Source organism: Diabrotica undecimpunctata, chromosome 1 (assembly GCF_040954645.1).
Source record: "Diabrotica undecimpunctata isolate CICGRU chromosome 1, icDiaUnde3, whole genome shotgun sequence".
NCBI lineage: Eukaryota > Metazoa > Arthropoda > Insecta > Coleoptera > Chrysomelidae > Diabrotica > Diabrotica undecimpunctata.
The window spans coordinates 41,445,076-41,465,889 of NC_092803.1; the positions used below are offsets into that span (position 1 = coordinate 41,445,076).

The 20,814-nt window shown below is 33.5% G+C and overlaps 1 protein-coding gene across 2 annotated transcripts in view; it reads right to left on the reverse strand.

Annotated features, from left to right (window-relative positions):
• LOC140448514 (uncharacterized) overlaps positions 1-20,814 on the reverse strand; it is a 116,102-nt gene that overhangs the window by 76,042 nt on the left and 19,246 nt on the right. Inside the window, exon 2 of one of the 2 annotated variants that reach the window (XM_072541600.1) lies at positions 18,397-19,259. In XM_072541600.1, coding sequence (XP_072397701.1) covers positions 18,397-19,165 — 769 coding nt within the window. In that variant the 5' untranslated portion in view covers positions 19,166-19,259. Of the gene's footprint in view, positions 1-18,396; positions 19,263-20,814 lie in introns of both variants that reach the window. The other variant, XM_072541608.1, reaches the window with a different exon arrangement.

A 20,814-nucleotide genomic window follows, 5' to 3' on the forward strand; every position in this document is an offset into this window, starting at 1 on the left:
TACTAGCTATTAAATCATTTGATTGTTAAATTCAAGTAAATATGATTCACAAAATCAAACAGTTTCAAATTTATTGCCACAAACAAGCAAATAATTTACCAAATCGATCGGTGTTAAATCAAATGATTATAAGAAAGTCTTCGAAAAAGTATCAGTGTAGGTATACATAAAAATAGTAACATCAAATTAGCTCCAATCATATATAAAGTATAAAGTTCATTAATCTTCTAGTTAGCTTTTGTACTTATTTTGTTCCTTTTTATTCATAATCTAATCCTTCTACGGTACTTCATTTCGATATCCTGAATGTTATTTTTTAATATTTTATGTTGGTCAGTATTCGCAAAGAAAAAACAAAGACGTATCTTTTACTGCATCATAGATTAGTATTTTATGTACTCTACCCCTTTACTTTGTTTCTCTTTCCCTCTCGCCTCTACTTTCTTTACTAGGTATTGATGATTTCTGATCATCATCATCATCATTGGCTTTTACAACTCTTCGTGAGTTTTTGCCGCGTTTACTATTGCCTTCCATTGATTCCGATCCTGTGCTATTATTTCCCATGGCCTTACTTCCATCTTCTCCAGGTCTTCCCTGACTGCGTCTTTCCACCTTTGTCTAGGCCTTCCTGTCGATCTTCTACCATCTGGTCTTTCCCAAAACACATTGCTAATCAGTCTGTCGTCATCACTCCGTACCACGTGGCCTGCCCACCTTAATCTATTGGCTTTTATGTATCTTACGATGTTTCCTTTCCCGAAGAGAGTCTCTATTTCATTGTTGTATCTGCTCCTCCATTCATTTGTCACGCTGTCCCTGCAAGGACCATATATAATTCGCAGGATTTTGCGTTCCCATACTAATAGCTTATTGATTTCTTTCTTTCTCAATGTCCATGTTTCACTTCCATATGTCACTGCTGGTCGTATTATGGTTTTGTACATTTGGATTTTGGCACGCCTTGAGAGAAGGTTTGACCTCATTAGATGTTGAATGGCAAAGAATGATTTATTCCCCGCCAGTATTCGTATTTCAACCTACCGTTCTCCTGTGTTTTCACTGGTAATTGTTGCTCCTAGGTATTTGAATTCTTTGACCACCTCAAAATTATGATCGTTTATGGTAATGTTTTGTCTTATTCGCTGTCGTTCCTTTTTTGATACGACCATGTATTTAGTTTTTTCTTCGTTTATTTTCAGGCCTACGCTTAGTGTTGCTTCTTCAAAGTTCGATACTATATCCTTAACTTCCAGTGTTGTCTGTGCTACTGCATCTACATCATCTGCAAATGCGAGAATAATCTTTGCTCCTCTGGCAGTTATGTCTGGTTTGACTCTGGTATAGATTTTTCGCATTGCATATTCCAATGCTAGGTTAAATAGTAATGGGGACAGCGGGTCTCCCTGTCTGAGTCCGGTGCTTATGCCGAAAGCCTTTGAAGTTTTGCCTCCTATTCTAATTTGTGCAAAGGAATTGTTGACACACATTCGCGCAATCATGGTCAGCTTCTTTGGTACGCCTAACTCCATCATTGCACTCCACAGTTTTAAGCGATCTATGGAATCATATGCTTGTTTGAAATCTATGAAGATCTGGTGTACTTCTTTATTATATTCCCAATACTTTTCTAGCATTTGTCTGATAGTAAATATTTGGTCGATTGTTGATCTTCCAGGCCTAAAGTCGCATTGGTAATCGCCAATAATTTCCTCTGTATATGGCAGTAATCGTTTTAGTACAACTGAAGCTAATATCTTATATGTAGTACCGATTAGTGAGAATCCCCTGTAGTTGCCACATGTATCCTTTCTGCCTTTTTTATGTATTGGCACGATAATACAGCCACTCCATTTTTTTGGCATTATTTCTTGTTCCCAGGCTTCTTTCATTAATTGGTGTATTTTAGTTCTAAGTTCATGCCCTCCTTTTTTAATCAGTTCTGCATCAATATTGTCTAGTCCCGGGGATTTGTCATTTTTTAGGGTTTCTATCGCCGTGATAATTTCTTCCAGGCTTGGCGGGGGTACTTCTATCTCGGCCGTTTGGTACGCATGATTTCTAATCTATTCTATAATTTCTATATCGATATTTTCCTGGTCGCCCTTACTACCACAATGTCTAACCATTTTGTTTGCAATTCCGTTACTTTTGAAGTATCGTTACCTGTATAGCAGTTTTACAAATTGTAGAAATCAAAGAAGGCACTCCACTAATACTGAAAGTTAAAATAAAATTATCAAGGAGTTTTACTTTTGCCTTGACTAACACCTAAATTACATGGATATTTCCATATTTGTACCAAAATACCGGCAACTCAAATAGCAAACTCTATTTTGCAAACAAAATTTCGTTGACCCTCCTGATTTTATTTTTAAAACCAATTATATTCGAATACATAAAACACACAATAGTGAATTATAGCACAAATTTACTTATACCTGTATATATTCCACATTCGAGTATATACATTGGAACTTTATGAGAGGTAAGAGTGTGTTGAAATTGTAAATTTCGGCCAAAGGTTATGGAAATAAAAAATACAACCTTTTGTTTCATTTGAATTAATTTGCGATGTGATAACTAGGTTTAAATGGAATTTTGCAAGACAATTTTTTATCAACAATCAATATTTGGATATTGGATGTCGATATTGGAAAAATAGTTTTCTTACACCGATCTATAAATCTGACAATCGTGAGTGTGTTAACAATTATAGAGGTATAACTATTCAATCAGCAATCCCGAAACTTCTTGATAAATTGGTATCGATAAATCTCACCTGGGCTTACAAAAACATAATTATTGATGAACAACATGGATTTTCTAACGGGAAGTCAACAGTAACAATCCTTGTCAATTATTGAGAATAAAATTCAGGTCGACAGCATTTACACTGATTTCTCAAAGGCCTTTGACCAGGTGAATCATAATCTTTTGGTCCACAAACTTCATGCATCTGGCTTTGGTGACCCCATTGTTAATTGGATTAACAATTTTCTGTTGGGACGTTCGTATTAACAATTATATTTCATCAAGATATTTCGTTGTATAACATGATAAATCGGATAGAGATCTCTTGCAATACGATGTAAATAATATATGTTTATGGTCAAAACAAAATGGTTTAAGCTTAAATCCAACTAAATGTTCTTGTATTTCATTTGGTCGTATAAATAATCTAATAGCTAATAAATATGTTCTTAATGATGTACTCTTGGATTCAGTTACTGAGATTAGAGATTTGGGTGTATTATTGGATGACATTGACATTTAGAAGCTATTTTCTTAAAATTAAGGAAACAGGATTTCGTAATCTTGGTTTTATTTATCGTAACAGTCATGATCTCTCAACTATTGTAGTCAAATTATTGTATTGCTCTCTGGTACGCTCAGGTCTTGAATAATGCTCTGTTGTTTGGTACCCATTTCATCAAGTCTACATTGATGGATTGGAGAGCGTTCAGAGGAAGTTTTTAAGATCTTTAGCTTTTAAAGCACAAATTAATATAAGAAATACTGAAAATTATTTCATAGATTATTCTATAATAATGTCTCAATTTAACATTGCTACATTGAAGAACCGCAGGTTGAGAGCTGATATTATTTTTGTCTATAATTCTAAACTTCTAAATTTACTTATCGAAACAAGACAACTTATGTATCTAGGTATATAATTATATACGTATTTATATTACTAATTTTAAGTTTATATGACGCAAATATATTTGCGTATTAAAAATTAATGTGGGTACGTAATATTGACATTTTAGTTTCTTTTTATATTAAAGTAATTTTATATTCTCCTAGCTCAGCTATTGCTTAATCCCTTAGGGTTTGCTCATTTGCATTTTATGATGTATTGTATTTGAGCTTTGTCGGGGTGGTCATATGAAAGTGCAGTAAAAATTCAGATAAGAAGATTATTACCTTTTTTCTGCATTGACCAACCTTGTATTTAGACCTTTGCTGTAACATTTTAGCTATCAATCATTTTCAAATGTACTATAACATACGGAATTTAAAGAAGTATTTTTTTTATTAATTTGGGCATTTTTTAAATTTTTACTAAGTGAAAGGCACTGATCAAGTTTGTTGGCATATTTCCATATTCATGTAACTGATTTTTTATCACACAAATTTAATACGCAATAAGAATAAATTAATATTGTTATACTATAAAACGATAAAATTTTCATATTATATTATTTAAGAGTTAATTTAATTCAAGGCTGAATACAATCGTAAAATACTGAAATCGGCGAAATATTCATTTCTGACTATAAATTGTCGTAAAATATGAGCGGTTTGACGATCTATACTGTTAGAATGGAATAGTATACAGGAAAAGTTTAAAGCATCATCACCTTTAACCTATAAAAATAGAACAAATTAGTAATAAGGAAGTGATCTTTGATAAAAACAAGAAAATAATCGTATTATATTAAAAATATTTAATTTATGATTAAACTGATCACAATTTATAGTATTTCAAGTTACCGGATCTTCTCGAGTGTGAGATAAACGTAGACGTAGACGATGAAAAAAAAAAATGATTTTTTTATCCAGACACACCTATAAACGCTAAAGATTGATAAACAACCCGAAATAAGGAACACGTGACTGGGAAGCTATGGCATGGCGTACTGATTATCTGGTAATGAGGAAATTAAGAGAACAATCGGTTCTTTCTGGGACCAGTAAATTGTAATGGGTCCATGATACAAATTACTGCAGTTGGTAGTGAAAATATAAAGTCAAAGCGAACTAAAGACCAACCACTTACGTTATTCTGTAAGTGCTTTTCCTGATTTTCTTCTAAAATACTCGATTTCTTCTTTTATTCCTGGTTTCGGGTCTCTTTGTCGCGGGGACAATTTTTTACATGTTTTTTTGTTTGTGTTTATTTATCTATATTTAGTTGATTCTCGCCATTTCCTTGATATTCATCTTAATTTACGTTTTTCTCAACTCTAGAATATGTATCTTTCACATTTTGTTCTTATTGGTTTCTTCAATAAAGTTGAGAAGTTAAAAAATGGCCCAGAAGTATTTCAATAATGCCAAAAACATTTGGCACCAGGAACCCATTACGAAATCCACGCCGCATTATAGCTACTACATATTATAAAAATTACGCACGTTTCGAAATATTTCCTCTCAGATGTGGATTAACATAAATTTTCAATAAAGTCGTCTATAAAAATGTCTTTCTCGACCACGCGCGTCCTTGGCGTCTATTCATTCGCAAGGATATAGCTCGTAAGAATAAGAATGCGAAAGTAACTGAAAACAACATAAATATGGAAGCATAAAAGTAAAATGTTATTATCAATGAACGCGCCAGACATGTGTGGGAAAGTGTGTTATAAGGAAAACGAATGGAATATGTCGAAAGGTCAAGTGTCGAATAAATAAACATACTAACGGACTATGAAATAGAATAAATATTCGCAAAATGAAATTAGCTTGGAAAAGGTACATATTTAAGCAGATGAGATATGAGCTAAAATATATTTTATTGTAATCTACGTTCATCTACAGATAAAAAGTGATAACCTTAAGACTGTAAAGATATATAATTTCTGGTGATTAGTCGGGTATAGAGCTCGTTAAATCACCATAGAAAATTTTTCGTAAAAGGAAAACGGAAAGAGTTATTATCAGAAACAAGTTAATCAAACTGCTTACCCAATTTTATTTGAACAATGCATTTATGAAACGATTCATATTGCACCAGATAGTACAAATTGGAGCTATTTAAGCGCTGTAATATAAAAGTGTCACCAAAACATTAGAGAATGGGCAGATTGATCTTACTATCTTGTCATCTTTGCCTTTTCCGCCTTTTAACTATGTAGTTCGATTCTTAGCATGTCTTCTTAAACGTTACATTGTGTCGTAATATGTTTCTTTTTTAGCGGGACTCGCCCCGATATTATACCAATTATATTTCGTTTGAAAATGATTCATAGCAGTTTTTAATGTCATAAACCAGTGACAAAAAAAATTATTTGATATTTTTATATCAAATCTTGCAGTACTTGTACTTGTGCAAACCAATAATGTGAGTACCTATATAATCTGTTCAGGTACAAATATTATGCATATATTATATTATTATATATGGGATTAAACCCCAATTGAATATAATGACCATTTTCGATTTCCAATCCGGAAATCTTTTTCAAAAAATTCTGAAATAAAAATTATGAATGATATAAATGTGTAAATGTTTATAATTGATAAACAATGATGACTCAATATCAAAAATTTCATCTAACTATTATCTAAAAGCTAGTAGACATGTCATAACAGAAGAAAAATTGTGGAAAGTCGTTGTGGAAGATAAAAATAGAAGAATAGTCTTTGATCCTACTTTGTATTTAAATATTGCTATATTAAATTTCGTTTTAATTCTTCGTTATAAATCCTTTGGTGATTTATATATAATACATTATTATATACACGTGTTTCAATTGTGATAAGATTAAAGGCTTTGTTTCGATAATGGCGATAAAAGAGTTAGAAAAACACCGCTCAGGAAGGTCGCGTTTCGATAAAAATGGCAACATTTTTGTGAACCGTTCTTGACATCAATGCCAAGGAGGGCTATTTGCAAAATTAAGATAAAAAATTCGGCTACGAGTACTTATTATTAATTTGAATTGCAAAATACTCGGTGGAGAGAGGAATAGAAGGTCTTGAACGGGAGGAAAGATGCGTAATGAATTTTAAAGAGGTTTGAACGTTCAGGATACTGACGTAGGCAATATAAGTTTTTTTCACAATAACTTCAATCTTACAGACAAACATTAAATTATAGTTCTATCACGGTCTTGAATGCTAAAAAATTACTGCTCTATGGCGAACACTTAATCTCGGGAACGGCAAATCTTAAGCCTAAAATTCGAGAAGAGTTTTAAAAAAAAAAGTGCACGTGATATTTCACCAAAAAAATGAAAAATTCTTACAAAAAAAAATGGCTGGCATTTGAAAAAATTAACCTTTTTTCGACTTTGTTCAGTCACATAAATTTTATTATTTTTTTGATCAAATTGTGGGAAACTATCATAAAGAAAACCAAAACAAACAAAATACATCAAGATTTAGTAAAATCGACAGAATAGATCCGGAAATTAACTGTTCACCAGTTTTAAAAACGTAGTTTTTCTCAAAATGTTTAATCTCCGGAACTAGTCGGTCGATTTTAATAAACCTTGATGCATTTTCTTTGTTTTGCTGTTCTCTACGATAGTTTACTACAATCAGACCAAAAAAAATAATAAAATTTTTCTGACTGAAAATAGTCGAAAAAAAAAAGGTAATTGTTTAACAATTTTTTCAAATATCCGCTATTTTGTTGTTTTTTAAGAATTTTCAATTTTTCTGGTAAATTATCCCGCAAGGGCACTTCTTTTTTATAACTCTTCTCTAATTTTATATTTGCCGTTCCAGAAAATTTGTTATGCACGATGGAGCTCTACCGCACTAATAGAAGGTGTCGTAATTAGTTGAATAACCATTGTCCGAATTGATAGATTGGTGAGGTATAGAAGCTCCGATTCATTAGCCTCCTTGGTTATGCGATTTTAATCGTTTGGACTACACATTTTGATCGTATGTTAAGGGAAAAATCTATGCTACAGAAGTAAATTCACGTCAAGAATTGGAAGACAGAATTCAACCTTACTTTGATGACATTATAGGTGATCCCCAATCGTTTAGAAGATTAATGAACTCTTTAGAAAAAAGGATAATAGACTTGTGCATTCGTGAAAAAGGAGGACATGTTGAACACTTACTTTAATTGAATTTTATTTGATGTTCTTCGTATTTATTTTAATTTTCTTCACGTGATTTTTTTTAATTAATAACTTGATCATTACTTTATACCAGCATCGTTTATTAACTACTTCATAATTTTCAAATCAAAATATTCCGAAAACGGTACAAAGTATTGAGTTTTACCAAAAGTTCCTTTTTGGTGTAAAATTATATGATGTTTAAGTTCACATTTAGGTGTATGAGTGTTAGATAAAAGATACTCCTAATTACTTAGGTAATTTAAAAATAGTAATATACAGAGTGATCCATTAAAAAACATAGTATCATAAGATTATCGGAAATCGATCTGACAAACCAAAACTATAATGAATATTGGGCATATTAATATTACACAACAAATTTTATAATTATCCTGTTAGCGTTCCTAAAATAATTCAAGTGTTACATACTTTTGTCTCACACTATACATATATTTTAGATATAATAATTTTATATATAAATTAACATTTCACATGAACGTCTATGTTAGATCGCTGATGCTCAATTACATTTAATTGGCTTCTTAAAAGTACCGAAAGATTCGTGTAAATACCCAATTTGGCAGCAGATTAAAGATTCGACGATCCGTTTTTGGATGCATGAGAACCCGTTTGAGAATTCGACCGGACGACTTCGATCAGGAACGCACTTGCAACAGCATGCACAGAATAAAATTAACTTGGAAGGTGATGGCGATGCAGAAATATTGTGAATTAGCGGCAAAACACCTATGAACATCTATAGCTATGACTACTCAAACAAAAATAAAAAAGAGCACATGACAGTAAATGACGTGTTCTAATTTCTCGTGTTTTACATTGAACAACGCAAAAACGCTAATATCTGAGGAACATTCGATCCTATTACTATCTAATCAGAAACAAAAGCTAAAGGAAATAACACAATCGTTGCATCTTTCGTTCAATCGTTCAACTCTTGACAGTTGAGGCCACAGACTTTCACAGAACAGAGCGACAAAAAGGTGCTAGGTACATATAACAATGACAGGACAGGGAAGACAAAAAAGCTTACAAAATAAATTATTTATTAGAGTCCTATCTAAAACTACTAACGGTCAACGAATGAAAGAAAGAAATATTCGGTAAATACCAGAATAATGTAATGTAACATAATATGCATTTGCGTTGCAGTTTGTAAGTACGGATCTGCAGGCTGAGGAATTCGGCATACCAATTGCCAACGGGTCTCTCGCAAAAATTCCAACGTGTCTGTTTTTTGGGCTAGTTTCTTAGAATCCATCCGCTCTTATTAGTATCGAGAATATCGGAAAGGACACGAGAGGCAGAATTTTAGCACTTTCTTAAACACTTCATCTACTTCACTAATCAACCGCAATTATTATAAAATTATAAAAACCTGAAGTTCGTCTGCATTTTTTGCTTGAAGCTTAAAGTTGCTATAAATCGATTTTCCTTTAACGGCTTGTTTCCAATACGAACTGGAAGGTCTAAAAATGGGAACCTTCTGATCATAGGTTATATATTTAGCGTGGGATATACATCCAGTTATGAATATATACAATACTCCTTTTAAGGATCTTGCAATGAATCTAACGCCAGCTTAGCATATTGAGTTCACTAGTTATATACTTTCACAATTATTTTATTTCATAGTATGGTGGCTCTGCATACTCTGCGTGGTGTAATTGGAATTTAGATTTTAACCACATTAAGTATGTTACTATCATTCTCAATCAAATGTTATCAACAAACTTGTGAATATATTACTTCTAATATGTGATGTGCATTTAATATATATATATATATATATATATATATATATATATATATATAATTTTCGTTTCAGTGTTAGTCGTGATACTCCACCGAAACGGCTGGACCGATTTTTATGAAATTTTATATGTATATTTGGTTGAAAATACTATTCTGAATTTTCTCTAATAAAGTAGTTTTCGTTCAAATCAGTTGACACAGTTATAAATCAGAATGACGTGGTCAACTACCCTACAGAGTTTTTGAATTAATTGGAATTGCCTGGACTTTCACCTAACAATTTAACAATCCAAGTAGGACGAGTTGTTATTACGCTGCGAAACATTAATCAACGTCGACTGTGCAATGGAACGAGACTGACTGTGAAAAGGCTAATGAATAATATCATTGAGACAACGATCATAAAGGTAAAATACAAGGAGAGGATGTCCTGATCCCGCGTATACCGATGATTCCAACGAACGTACCATTTGATTTTAAACGATTACAATTCCTCGTGCTTTTGCAATAACAATAAAAAATCACAAAGCCAACTTTCGAAAATTTGCGGAATTAACTTAGTTTCCATGTTTCGCACATGGACAGTTATTCGCGTGTCGGAAAACCGTCATGAATGTGTCAAAAAAATAAAAATATTTTTATCAGAAAGAATTAACATGATTAAAACTTTTTTCATGCGTACCTAATAAATAGGTGTGTTTTTTGGTTTTGTTTTTTGTTCTCTCTCTCTCTCTCTCTCTCTCATTTCTCTTTCTTTTAGACACATTATTTAATTCTAAGGTGGTACGAAGTTCGCTGGGTCAGCTAGTAATTTATAAATTTCAAAATTTCCCCTGTCGAGTAAAAGGTTTAAAAACTTGTGGTGCTATAAATATTTATTGTCTAAATATGCTGTTATATATACTGACATTTGTAAGGAAAATTGCACAAAAATTATTAAATTTATGTTCATAAAATCTGCAACAAGTTTTGGATAAATGCGCATTGTGCGTCAGCAATCAATCTATTTTTTGTCCTAAAATAATCGAATATTGTAAAATATAACCAGAAAATGTATTAATATTGATATTGTCCTTAGATTATCGTTCCAAATAAACAAGAAGGCTCTCGAAGCTATTGATATAACCCGATTCAAGGAAGTAGCGTTAAAGCGTTACCTTGACAACCGAAAAATTAAAAGAATACGTATCGAAAATAAATATTTGATCGCCTATCACCGATATACCTATCACATGAATGTTTACTGAAATAATTCAAATATCCAACAACGATAAGGTCGCTTATGTAACAAGCCGTTCTGGGAAAAAATTTCTTGAACCGCGTTATTTGCATTCGCAAGTTTCCTACGGCAAACATATGCGGTCGTCTCCTACTTCCGGTACGACTGGAAGCAACAAGAATGCCTCATCGGCTGGTCGAGACAAGTCAACAACTTCATAAGGAGTTGAATTACCAAGAAACATTGTGGCGAATTACTGGTTGGACGACACAACGTACTGTCAGTAACAACGGATTTTTTTTTTCTTTTCGAGACGCTAAAGAATGTTGTCGATCGTGGGTTTGTATGTGTTTGAGAACAGGATAGATTCTCAACTCCTACTAATCATCAACAGTATTAAGATAATAAAAACATAAACACGACACTGCTTAGTATGGTATATTTCAGCGTTCTTGCCGTGTATATTAAATCACAGAAATATATTGTCCGTCAACAGTCGATATCTCTATATTTCTAACAAAAACCCGCCATTAGTCACAAAAATTAATAAATGCTTAATATTTTAAAATAAATTGTGCAAAATAACTTATCTAATAATTAATAACTTATAAAATATTAATAAGTTCTATGAGATAATTTTATAAGAAATCTCGCGTAACTTATGTTCTTAATTCTTCGTATGCGGTTGCCCTGTATATTTTTGTATACATTATAGATCAATAAACTTACTAAACTTATGATTTAATTCAAAAGAGCAACAAAAACAGATAAACCAAAGCAGTCAAATTGTTTCTAACCGACTTTACATTATGCGAAACATCGCAATCATTGAAAACTATCTTAATTACTATAATTAGTGCTAAAAACCGTCATTTGGTTCCCACAATCATTCGGCGATAATTTGTTAATGGATTATATGAAAAGTTACACCAGACGTTAAAAAAATTGATCGTTTCTGACCAGATGGTTTTATAGAAGGCAAAATGAAAAAAGACACCTAACGGGAATATCATCCGTTCACTTTTGAAATAGCGATGACGTCAATATCACAAAAATAATTGGAATCGTAAAATGTGAACTTAATTTTAAATAAACGAAATAGGAAATTAGTTCATACCTCAACTTTTTGGGTTTATTATTTTTTAATTCACGTCAATTTTTGAAAAGCTCTTCCGATATGAAGAACGGAACGAGAAGATAAAGTGTTTCACTTAATACAGTTAATGAAATTCATTTCTATAGCTTTTCCTTATTACCTAAATCGTTTTCAAACATTTTTTTAGTTCTAGTTCGTAAATTATCAATTGGTGTTTAAATCTAATAAATAATTGTTTTAGAATTTCTTCTTGGCATGCAATGATGACTTATGTTTATTTACAATAAATATTTGTTCATTATAACCCCCCATAAAAATTATTTATCGCAGATGAACTGAATTTCTTCAGAGAATTCTGGTTTCCTGGATCTGTTTTGGCCCACACCGCCTACTCGTGGCGCATTCGTTGATCCGTTTACACGAAAGCCGGCCGGCGATCCTTCGTTAATGAAAAGCCTACGCGATTTGGCAATAGCGTAACTGCAACCCAATCGTTCGCGCCCATTTTCTTTCGACTGATACCCCGCAAATCAAGCAGGCCGCAATCACCGCTGCCTACGACGGTTGTGTAATCATAGTAAAATAGATAGTACAGAAAGATTGGAAAATGCATCGCTAGCGTAGGTAGTAACGATGATTGTATGTGCATATTACGTCAACGTGCACTTCCGAGCCATGTTGTCAAATCTTTACAGTTTCAGTCGGCTTCGAGATTTGTAAATAAATCTTACATTATAGAACTCAGCAGTTAACGTCAACTAGCATATTTTTACAAACAATGTAATACCAAAGAGGGCACAGACAGAACAAATCGCGAATTAATACTGTTATTAAATATAAAAAAATATTAGAGAAAGATACTTAAGTTATTGCGAATTGATATTAAATGCTTCCTTTTGAAGAAAAATGTATCATCTAAAAAATCTATTGAAATAAAGGAAGCAAATATATCATTTTGTCGATATGATAATGTAATTTCTTCTAGTTTCGTCCCCACTCTTATAAGAAGCAGCAATAGCTTTATCCTCATCTTTTTTTTTAATTTACTTGATTTAAAAGCTTTTTTAACAGGAAGATATTATGTAAAGAACTATATTGAACTACGAAAAGCATTGTTGATGAGATATAAGCGATTTTAGTAATAAAACAGGGCCCAAAATAAATTTCAGAAATTATCGCACTGGAAAGAGTCCTGGTAACTCAAAACTAGCCATCCTCAAAGGACCGTTGCGACAAGAAAGAGTACTAAAAACTTATGTACCTACCGATATTATTGGTAAAACAAAAAAAAATACTGGTAATAGGATAAATCATATGTGATCTTTGTAATACAATAAAAAATGAAGTTTATACTTCTACTCATTCACTTACAAGGTCCTAATCTAAGTTAGTAGTAAATAGTAAAGTATAATATATTGTACTTTGTGTTTGTATTAATAAGCTGACAACACTGCACGGAAAGCGCAAAGTGCATTATACTATCCTGCGAATGTATGAAGCTGACTGCGCGCGCATTTGGCGGGACGATCGTGGATTGTTTAATGCCGGCGCCTGCTTTAAGACCGCGTAAAATTTCAAACCATTAGTCGATCGAGGCAACGAATTGTTTTTTTATGGCTAGACGCGTCGTTCGGCTTTCCGAGAAACAAGGCGGCGATGCTGACAATATATGCAATGACTAATAATATGGGTGAGTAAATTCTATGGAAGAACGTTACCGGGAGAGGATGGATGGAAGATGCCGTTCACGTGGTAATCGGATGCTGGGTATGAATGACAAATAGACTTCCGAAGAATGCATTCCGCGATCTAATTCGTGCGTTTTTATTTGCAAACGATTTCGTGTTTATGGAGCTCTAAATTTTTTATGCGTTTCCGCCAATATAAACGGATTAAAATTACGGGAGCTGAATTCAGATGGTATCTATTAAAAGCAGAAAATTCTCATCTAACAAAATATTTGGGTTTCCTGTAAACACTATACGCCACCAATGTTCGCGATATGTAGTCAACACAGAATCATATGAAAGAATAAAAGACCACGAAGAATGTAACCCTACGCCTTTTTTTATCTATTTTCTTCGAAATTAATCGGCATAATCATCATATTGCAAAAAAAGTGACATGTATCTTATTTATATCAAAGTAAGAAGTAAAGTACCAAGGGATGAAGGTCTGAAACCATTATGTTTTCTCTTAAGAGATATTAAAGAAGAAGAAAAAAGTGAATTTAGGTTTGGCAGGTCCTGTACAGAAAACTTCTTATGCCTAAAAGATATCATAAAAAAAGACGACAAGAACAACACGAAAAAAAACCTATCAATTCGTTGGGATGTACTTCTAGACAAAGATATAATCTACACAATTTTTAAGGGATTGAAAAAACTAATTATTGGATTACATCTCGAATTAAAATAGGCAAAACCCAATCACCTATATTAATTTGCTGTGAGGACAGGGCTACGCGAAGGATGCTGTGTGTCCTCAACACTCTGTAAAATATATAAAGCAAAAACTTTACGTACTCAGAAAAGAAAGTGCTACGGTATGGGCATAGATTCATTACTTAACTACATACACTTTCTGTTTGCAGATGATCCAGCGGCAAATGATAACATAAATAAGGAGTATATAAGAAAGTTAGCAAAAGAATAGCAGAAATGGGGAAATACAGAACAAATAGATTTGCAACGAATACAAATATCTAGAAACAATGCCCAATCGATATAGTATGTGCATGTGTACATCATCATCCAGGTTTCATTTATCACGTCCACTGTTGGACATAGGCCTTCCATAAACTCCATTCTTTACGATTTTATGCTCTTTCTTGCCAATTTTTGGTGATACGCCTGATGTGTTCAGAAATAATGAAAATTAGATACCTAAAGGAGTGCAGAGAAAGTGTAGCAGATATTTTAGAGAATGGTATTATTGGTGGACAAAAATTTAAAGTATATTAATTTAATACTATACATTAGTGATAACAGTATTAGGTTGGTGCATTTACTACCCTAAAACAGTCCCCCCGTCAATGTTGCCTTTTTAAATTTAAAGAATATCAATGAGGTTCGCGAGCTGGCATTTATTTACCATTAATAAACATTAGTTTACGAAATCCGGGCATAATTTTATTGGTCCGTCATCCATATTCAACACATCAAACTGTCAAGGTGAATCTACCATTGGATCATTTCGATTTTTAAGATTCATTCGCCCTTGGCACTTGGCCCATCACAGTTTACATGTGCGTACCATTTGCATATGTTATGTGAGGAGTCCTTCCTGATTGTAAATAATACAAAGAATCAGGTGCCACTGCTCGAGCCTGTTTAATATTCATAATACAACTCGTTAGTTTGAAAGGGTGCGAAAGGTGTCCGTTCGGAGAAAGGGTTTTTCTACCTAGTCTCATTGATCTAGATTTGTTGTATTGTTGAAGGGACAATTGCATTTTGATTATCCTAGTTTGAAGCTTATTTCGCACCCCCATTATAACGAGAAATTTTTTACTAGATCAGGTAGAATTTGTTTTGCTGATTGGCAGGCAATTGTGACTCTTTTGTGGCGCGTATGGGAAAAGAAGTAAAATAACTTTTACACACACAAAATTCTTGAAAAATTAACGAATCTGGTTAATTAAAATGTAAAAACTAACAAAAGCACCAACAAGATAAGTAGATTGCAAAGAATATGAAAACGTTTAAGAATATGAAAAGAGTAAAGTTTTTTTTTCATGTTTAATCAATAGAATCTGAAGTCATTTTTGCTTAGTTTACATGGAATATATTTCGAAAAGGATAAAAGAATTGAGAGAGATAGATCAATATTGTACAGTATTGTGATTGTATAGTAGTTATATCCATATTCTATCACAGGGGCTATGAGGGGCACACCAATGGCAGCTATGGAGGCGCATGAATCTTCCTCCTTTACCGATAATTATAAGGGTGGGTAAAAACGGGATATTATACGGGACTACCAGAAAATCTGAGCAATATTAATATAAATGAAATTAGGGATACCGAATGGATGATTATTTGACCATATAGCGTCCAGATATAGGCCTAAATTACCTTTCCAAGTGGGCATCTGCCCACTATAAGGATAGAGCAGAGGAAACACTTTACCCAGACTACAGGGTTATACCTGCTACATAGACGAAGGGTCTAAAACTACAGAAGGATCGGGTGCAGGAATATTCGGTAGTGGTGGAAATTTAAACAATTCTATTCTCTAGGGGAATATACCCCTGCATTTCAGTATTTCTTTGCAATTTTGCAGGCAAGAGAAATTAACCTAAAAGCTTTCGAACTGAAGCGGATCAATATATACACAGATAGCCAAGCAGTCATTGAGGCTCTAATAAGCTCTAAGGTGGACTCCAGGCTAGTGTTAGAATGCCGAGAACTCGACAGACTAACGGACGTAACTGTGTCAGACTGATATGGGTTCCTGGTCACCGGTGAATATATGGCAATGAAAGAGCTGATGTACTTTCTGGACATCAGCTGACGTACTGGATCCGAAAATATATCCGGTCAAACACATGATAAGATGTATATTGGACAGGCATGTGCTAATATGGCTGAAGTACTACAAGTGCTGAAGACATGTGCTAATAGGGCTGAAGTACTAGAAGTGTTGAAGGGAAAACAAACAGAAATCAGCTCAGTCATAACAGGCTTCCTTACTGAAAATGCGTCAGTTAAGCGCCTGCATACAATTGTACTGTTTCATGAATACTCGAGCTGCAGACTCTATAGCAGAGGACCTTAAACAGTTAACCACATCTTGCATGACTGCGAGGCATTAGATCGTAGGCGGCTAACACTTTTTGGAGACCTCCACTGGACCTATATAAGCTGGTAGAGGGTTCCAGAATTCTGGAATGGGTATCATTAATGAATGGAAGATAAAAGTAAGGCCGGTTTATAACAGAAGGCTTTATTATATATGTTATGAAAAAAGAAGTTACCTAATTACTTGTTCGAAACCAAAATTCAAATTCTTACTAAAATCTGCTCCTAGCAAGCAGAACGATGCGTGGCCGACATGGGGAATCTAAAAATTAGAAAGAATTTTGGTTGCGAGAAATCTTCTTTGACTTTTGCTTTATTCTTAGATGTCGCCGTTTGCGTCTTGGAGAAGTTATTTTATATTACTTCCTTTTACGGAAAAGATTAGATTTCCGTTTCTTACAGAGTCTCTCTGGCGAGTCCTGAAAGGACGAAGTATGTATAAGCGAATTGAAGACTTATGCTTTTTTTGTTTACTGATTCGGCTATTGTATTAATTTTGTGCATAAAGATTACTACGAATTGGTTAACACACAGATTTGCTTAATAGTGATACTTTCTAGATAAATTTCTTCTTAAGAACAATTACGCGTTCTTGTTTGGTAAGTAGATCTTTTAGCAATATACAAAACTTACTGAACTATAATTTTTTGATTTATGTTCTTACTAAAGCGCACCTATTCAATACATGAATTATTCATAACATTCATAGTTATGATGTAAACGTCGTATTTTGAAAAACCCAATGCAGTCGCATAATTTGAAAATAGCATTACGCACACGGCAACATTTCAAGAATTTTTCTCCACGTTCTACTATAATTATGGCATAAATATACGTACATACATCTCAAGAAAACATCACCTTTGGCGAGGTCGTACGTATTTGGACACGTGCCAGAGACATGGACTTTTATATTTACCTCCGCAGGAATGGGGAACTTCTTGGATGATCGTTAGACGCCAGAAGCAGGTTCGTAATAAAGTATTGAAAAACGTCACAAATACGAGAACTTTTGTTTCAAATAAATGCAGTCTACTAACTGCATTTCTACTGCAGTTTGGCATGAGAAAATATGTATTTAAGGGAATATGAGTTATTTTAAACAAAAAAGTAACTGATTACTGTTATATTATATATAAATATAAAAAACATTGAGAAGTTTCGGATTTTGAATGTGGATAATTAAGAGATACAAAGGGTGTTAGAAATAAATATATTGAGATGTTGAGAACAGTAGCAATCATAATAATGGTCAATCTAATACGTCACGAACATTCTCTTTTTGACATAGGTCTACCCTTGTTTGTATCCATCTCGGTCAAGCATGTTTTATGCCTTAGGAAGATTCAATCTTCAGTGGATAAAATTACCAGAAATCAGTTAGCAGAGAGAAGAAAATCCACATCCAAGTGAGACATGATTTTTGACAGAAATGTAAACAAAAGTATTTGTGACAGTCTGAATTAGATATTCTGAATTTCAGTTTGTGGTTTTGGAAAAAGATTGAACTTGCTGATGATGTATATATTTATAGGCATATAATTTGGAGAAAAAGCATCATAAATTACAAAGTAATGACAAATATCTTTTGACAAATTTCGAATACAATATAAAATAACATGATCTGTGTAATAAAAACTGTGGTATAAATAATTTTCAAACGGAGTATAATTACATTTGGTACTGAAAATCACTCACCTGAATCAGAAGGAGTCTCGATTCCAAAGGTAGCCATCTGCATGGCACTCTGTTTGCCCTTGTGATAGCTATGATCGCTCTCGGCGGCATGGTAAGGTCTGCTGACACTAGGTTTCACATCTTCCTCCTCAATCTTAATTTCAACTTCCTCCTCCTCCTCCTCTTCTTCTTCTTCCTCCTCCTCCTCTTCCTCTTTCAAATCTTTATCTTTGAAATAGTCCGACAGATCGCTATCGGCTTCTAAATCGTATTCGTCCATAGCGTCATGCAGCAATTTTAATATGTTGGAAGATTTTGCTTTTACTTCTTCGTCGTCGGACATTGGAGGAGTCTGTAGGATAGCTGGAGCCGCAGCTCTGACGTGTGATTTGAGCAAGCTCTGTTGGCCCGAGGGTTTGGGATTCTCCTGTTTTATTTCCATCACCGGTGGCTTCATGATAGGCGGCGGCACCGGGATTATGCATCCGGTGGACATTCGTGGTTCGTCGGCGGGATGCTCTTTGCTGGCGCAGTGCCCGGCCCACATACAGTCGTGGTTTCTGATCTCAGGGTGTCCTCCGAGAGGACACAGCAGATCGTCTGTGATCTTCGACGCGTCTGCGAGGATGCTATCTAAAGCAGTCCATTCGGACAGATCTATTTCGAATTTATTCCATATATCGTCGGGGAGAAGGAAATCTGAAATAGGGTTTGAGGTGTCGTCGGTTAAGTAATCGATCAGATTCATCTTGGGACCGAAGTCAAAAACGTCTTCGAATTTAACAGGCATTTTTATATTATATTTTTATCTAACGTCTCTACTTTTATCACTTATATCTAGTATCACAAATGGCCCTGAATAAAGGCAGCTTCTTGATAGGCAGCTGCTGAAACAAAACAAAAAAACTAATCAACATCCAAGCTTTATCAGAGGATACATATTATGTATATACAATATATGACAAATCTTCCAGTAACCACTTCTAAAATTAAGAATAATCAATCAAGAATCAAAAGAAATATAAGAATTAAGGGTGTTATTACACTTTTTCGAAGACAGAAACCCTGTACACCCATTATGTTTTCCACATAGAGTGTGGATAAATTTGGTCTGGAAGATTTTACTTTGTGTGATTGGTACAGAAATATCAATAGATCTTCAATATTGTGCGATTCAAAGTAGCAGCTTGTATCCAGTCTAATGAAAACCATAGATGTGCGTAATACAAAAAAATCTTCAAATATATAATGTCTCACTGACAGATAACCTCATTAAGTACGTTTCTCTCGTGGTTTACTTAAATGTAGTACTTACACAAGTAAATAAAGTAATCAACGTGTTAATGGATAAAACATGAATAGACATAAAAAGACTCAGTGTAATGAGTAATAAGAAAAACTCTTAAACGATGCTTCAAACGCTTTTTAGAGCTTTTATAGTGTTTTTTCGGAGCTCATAATGCTTTTAAAGCTGTTGCATACCTTTTAAATCATGTTTCGATGAATATAACGCTTTTTGCAGCGCATTTATAATAGTTTTCGATTAATATATTGCTTCTTAAAGCTTTTGAAACACTTTTTCCACGCTTAAAACAGCTTCTAGAGCTTTTGTTGCACTTTTTACAAAGGTTTTCTAATGCTTATAACGTTTTTAATGCCCCTACAGCTCATTTATGATATTTGTCGTTATCATTACGCTTCTATAATTTTTTTTTATAGCTGTTGAATAGCTCTTAAATCATTTTCGATGTATATATAGCTTTGCAGTGCGTTTATAATGCTTTTTTGGTTCCTATACGTATTTACAACGCTTTTTAAAGATGGTCAGTCAGGGTTTTTATTATGCGTTTTAGATTGATATATCACTTTCTAAATCCTTTGAAACACTTTTATAATGCTTTTCGACTCTAAAAACGATTTTTAGAGTTTTTATAGCGCTTTTAGAGAAAAGCAAACCCACATAAGAAGAAGTAGAAAACCCTATAAATAAAAAATATATCCACCCAACGTCTTTTTATAAATCTACAAAATATGCTTTGCAGTATTTTGTAAAGAAATAAAATTAGTTCTTCCTGCATATTTATCAAATTTTAATTCATGTATGATAATGATAATAAAAAATAGTTTGCTGCTTGATACGGCATTGGACCCTTCTTTCTAAGAATTACGTCACCGCCTATGTACTTATTATACCCCCGGAAAAATCTCGCTTCTCTATTTTTAATATACCCCATATGCGGGTACATGTGTGTAATGGAATCGAATAAAAAAATCATCTTTTTCTGTTTTAGAATAGGTCAACGCGCGTTGGTCGTTGAACCAGATTTTCTGTATGGAGAAGTAAAGTGACTGGTGTTGTTGCTGTAATTAGTGTGACGGATGTATGTATATTTCTGGATCGCGAGCTATTTTTTGGTGCTAATGACTATATCGCAAAAA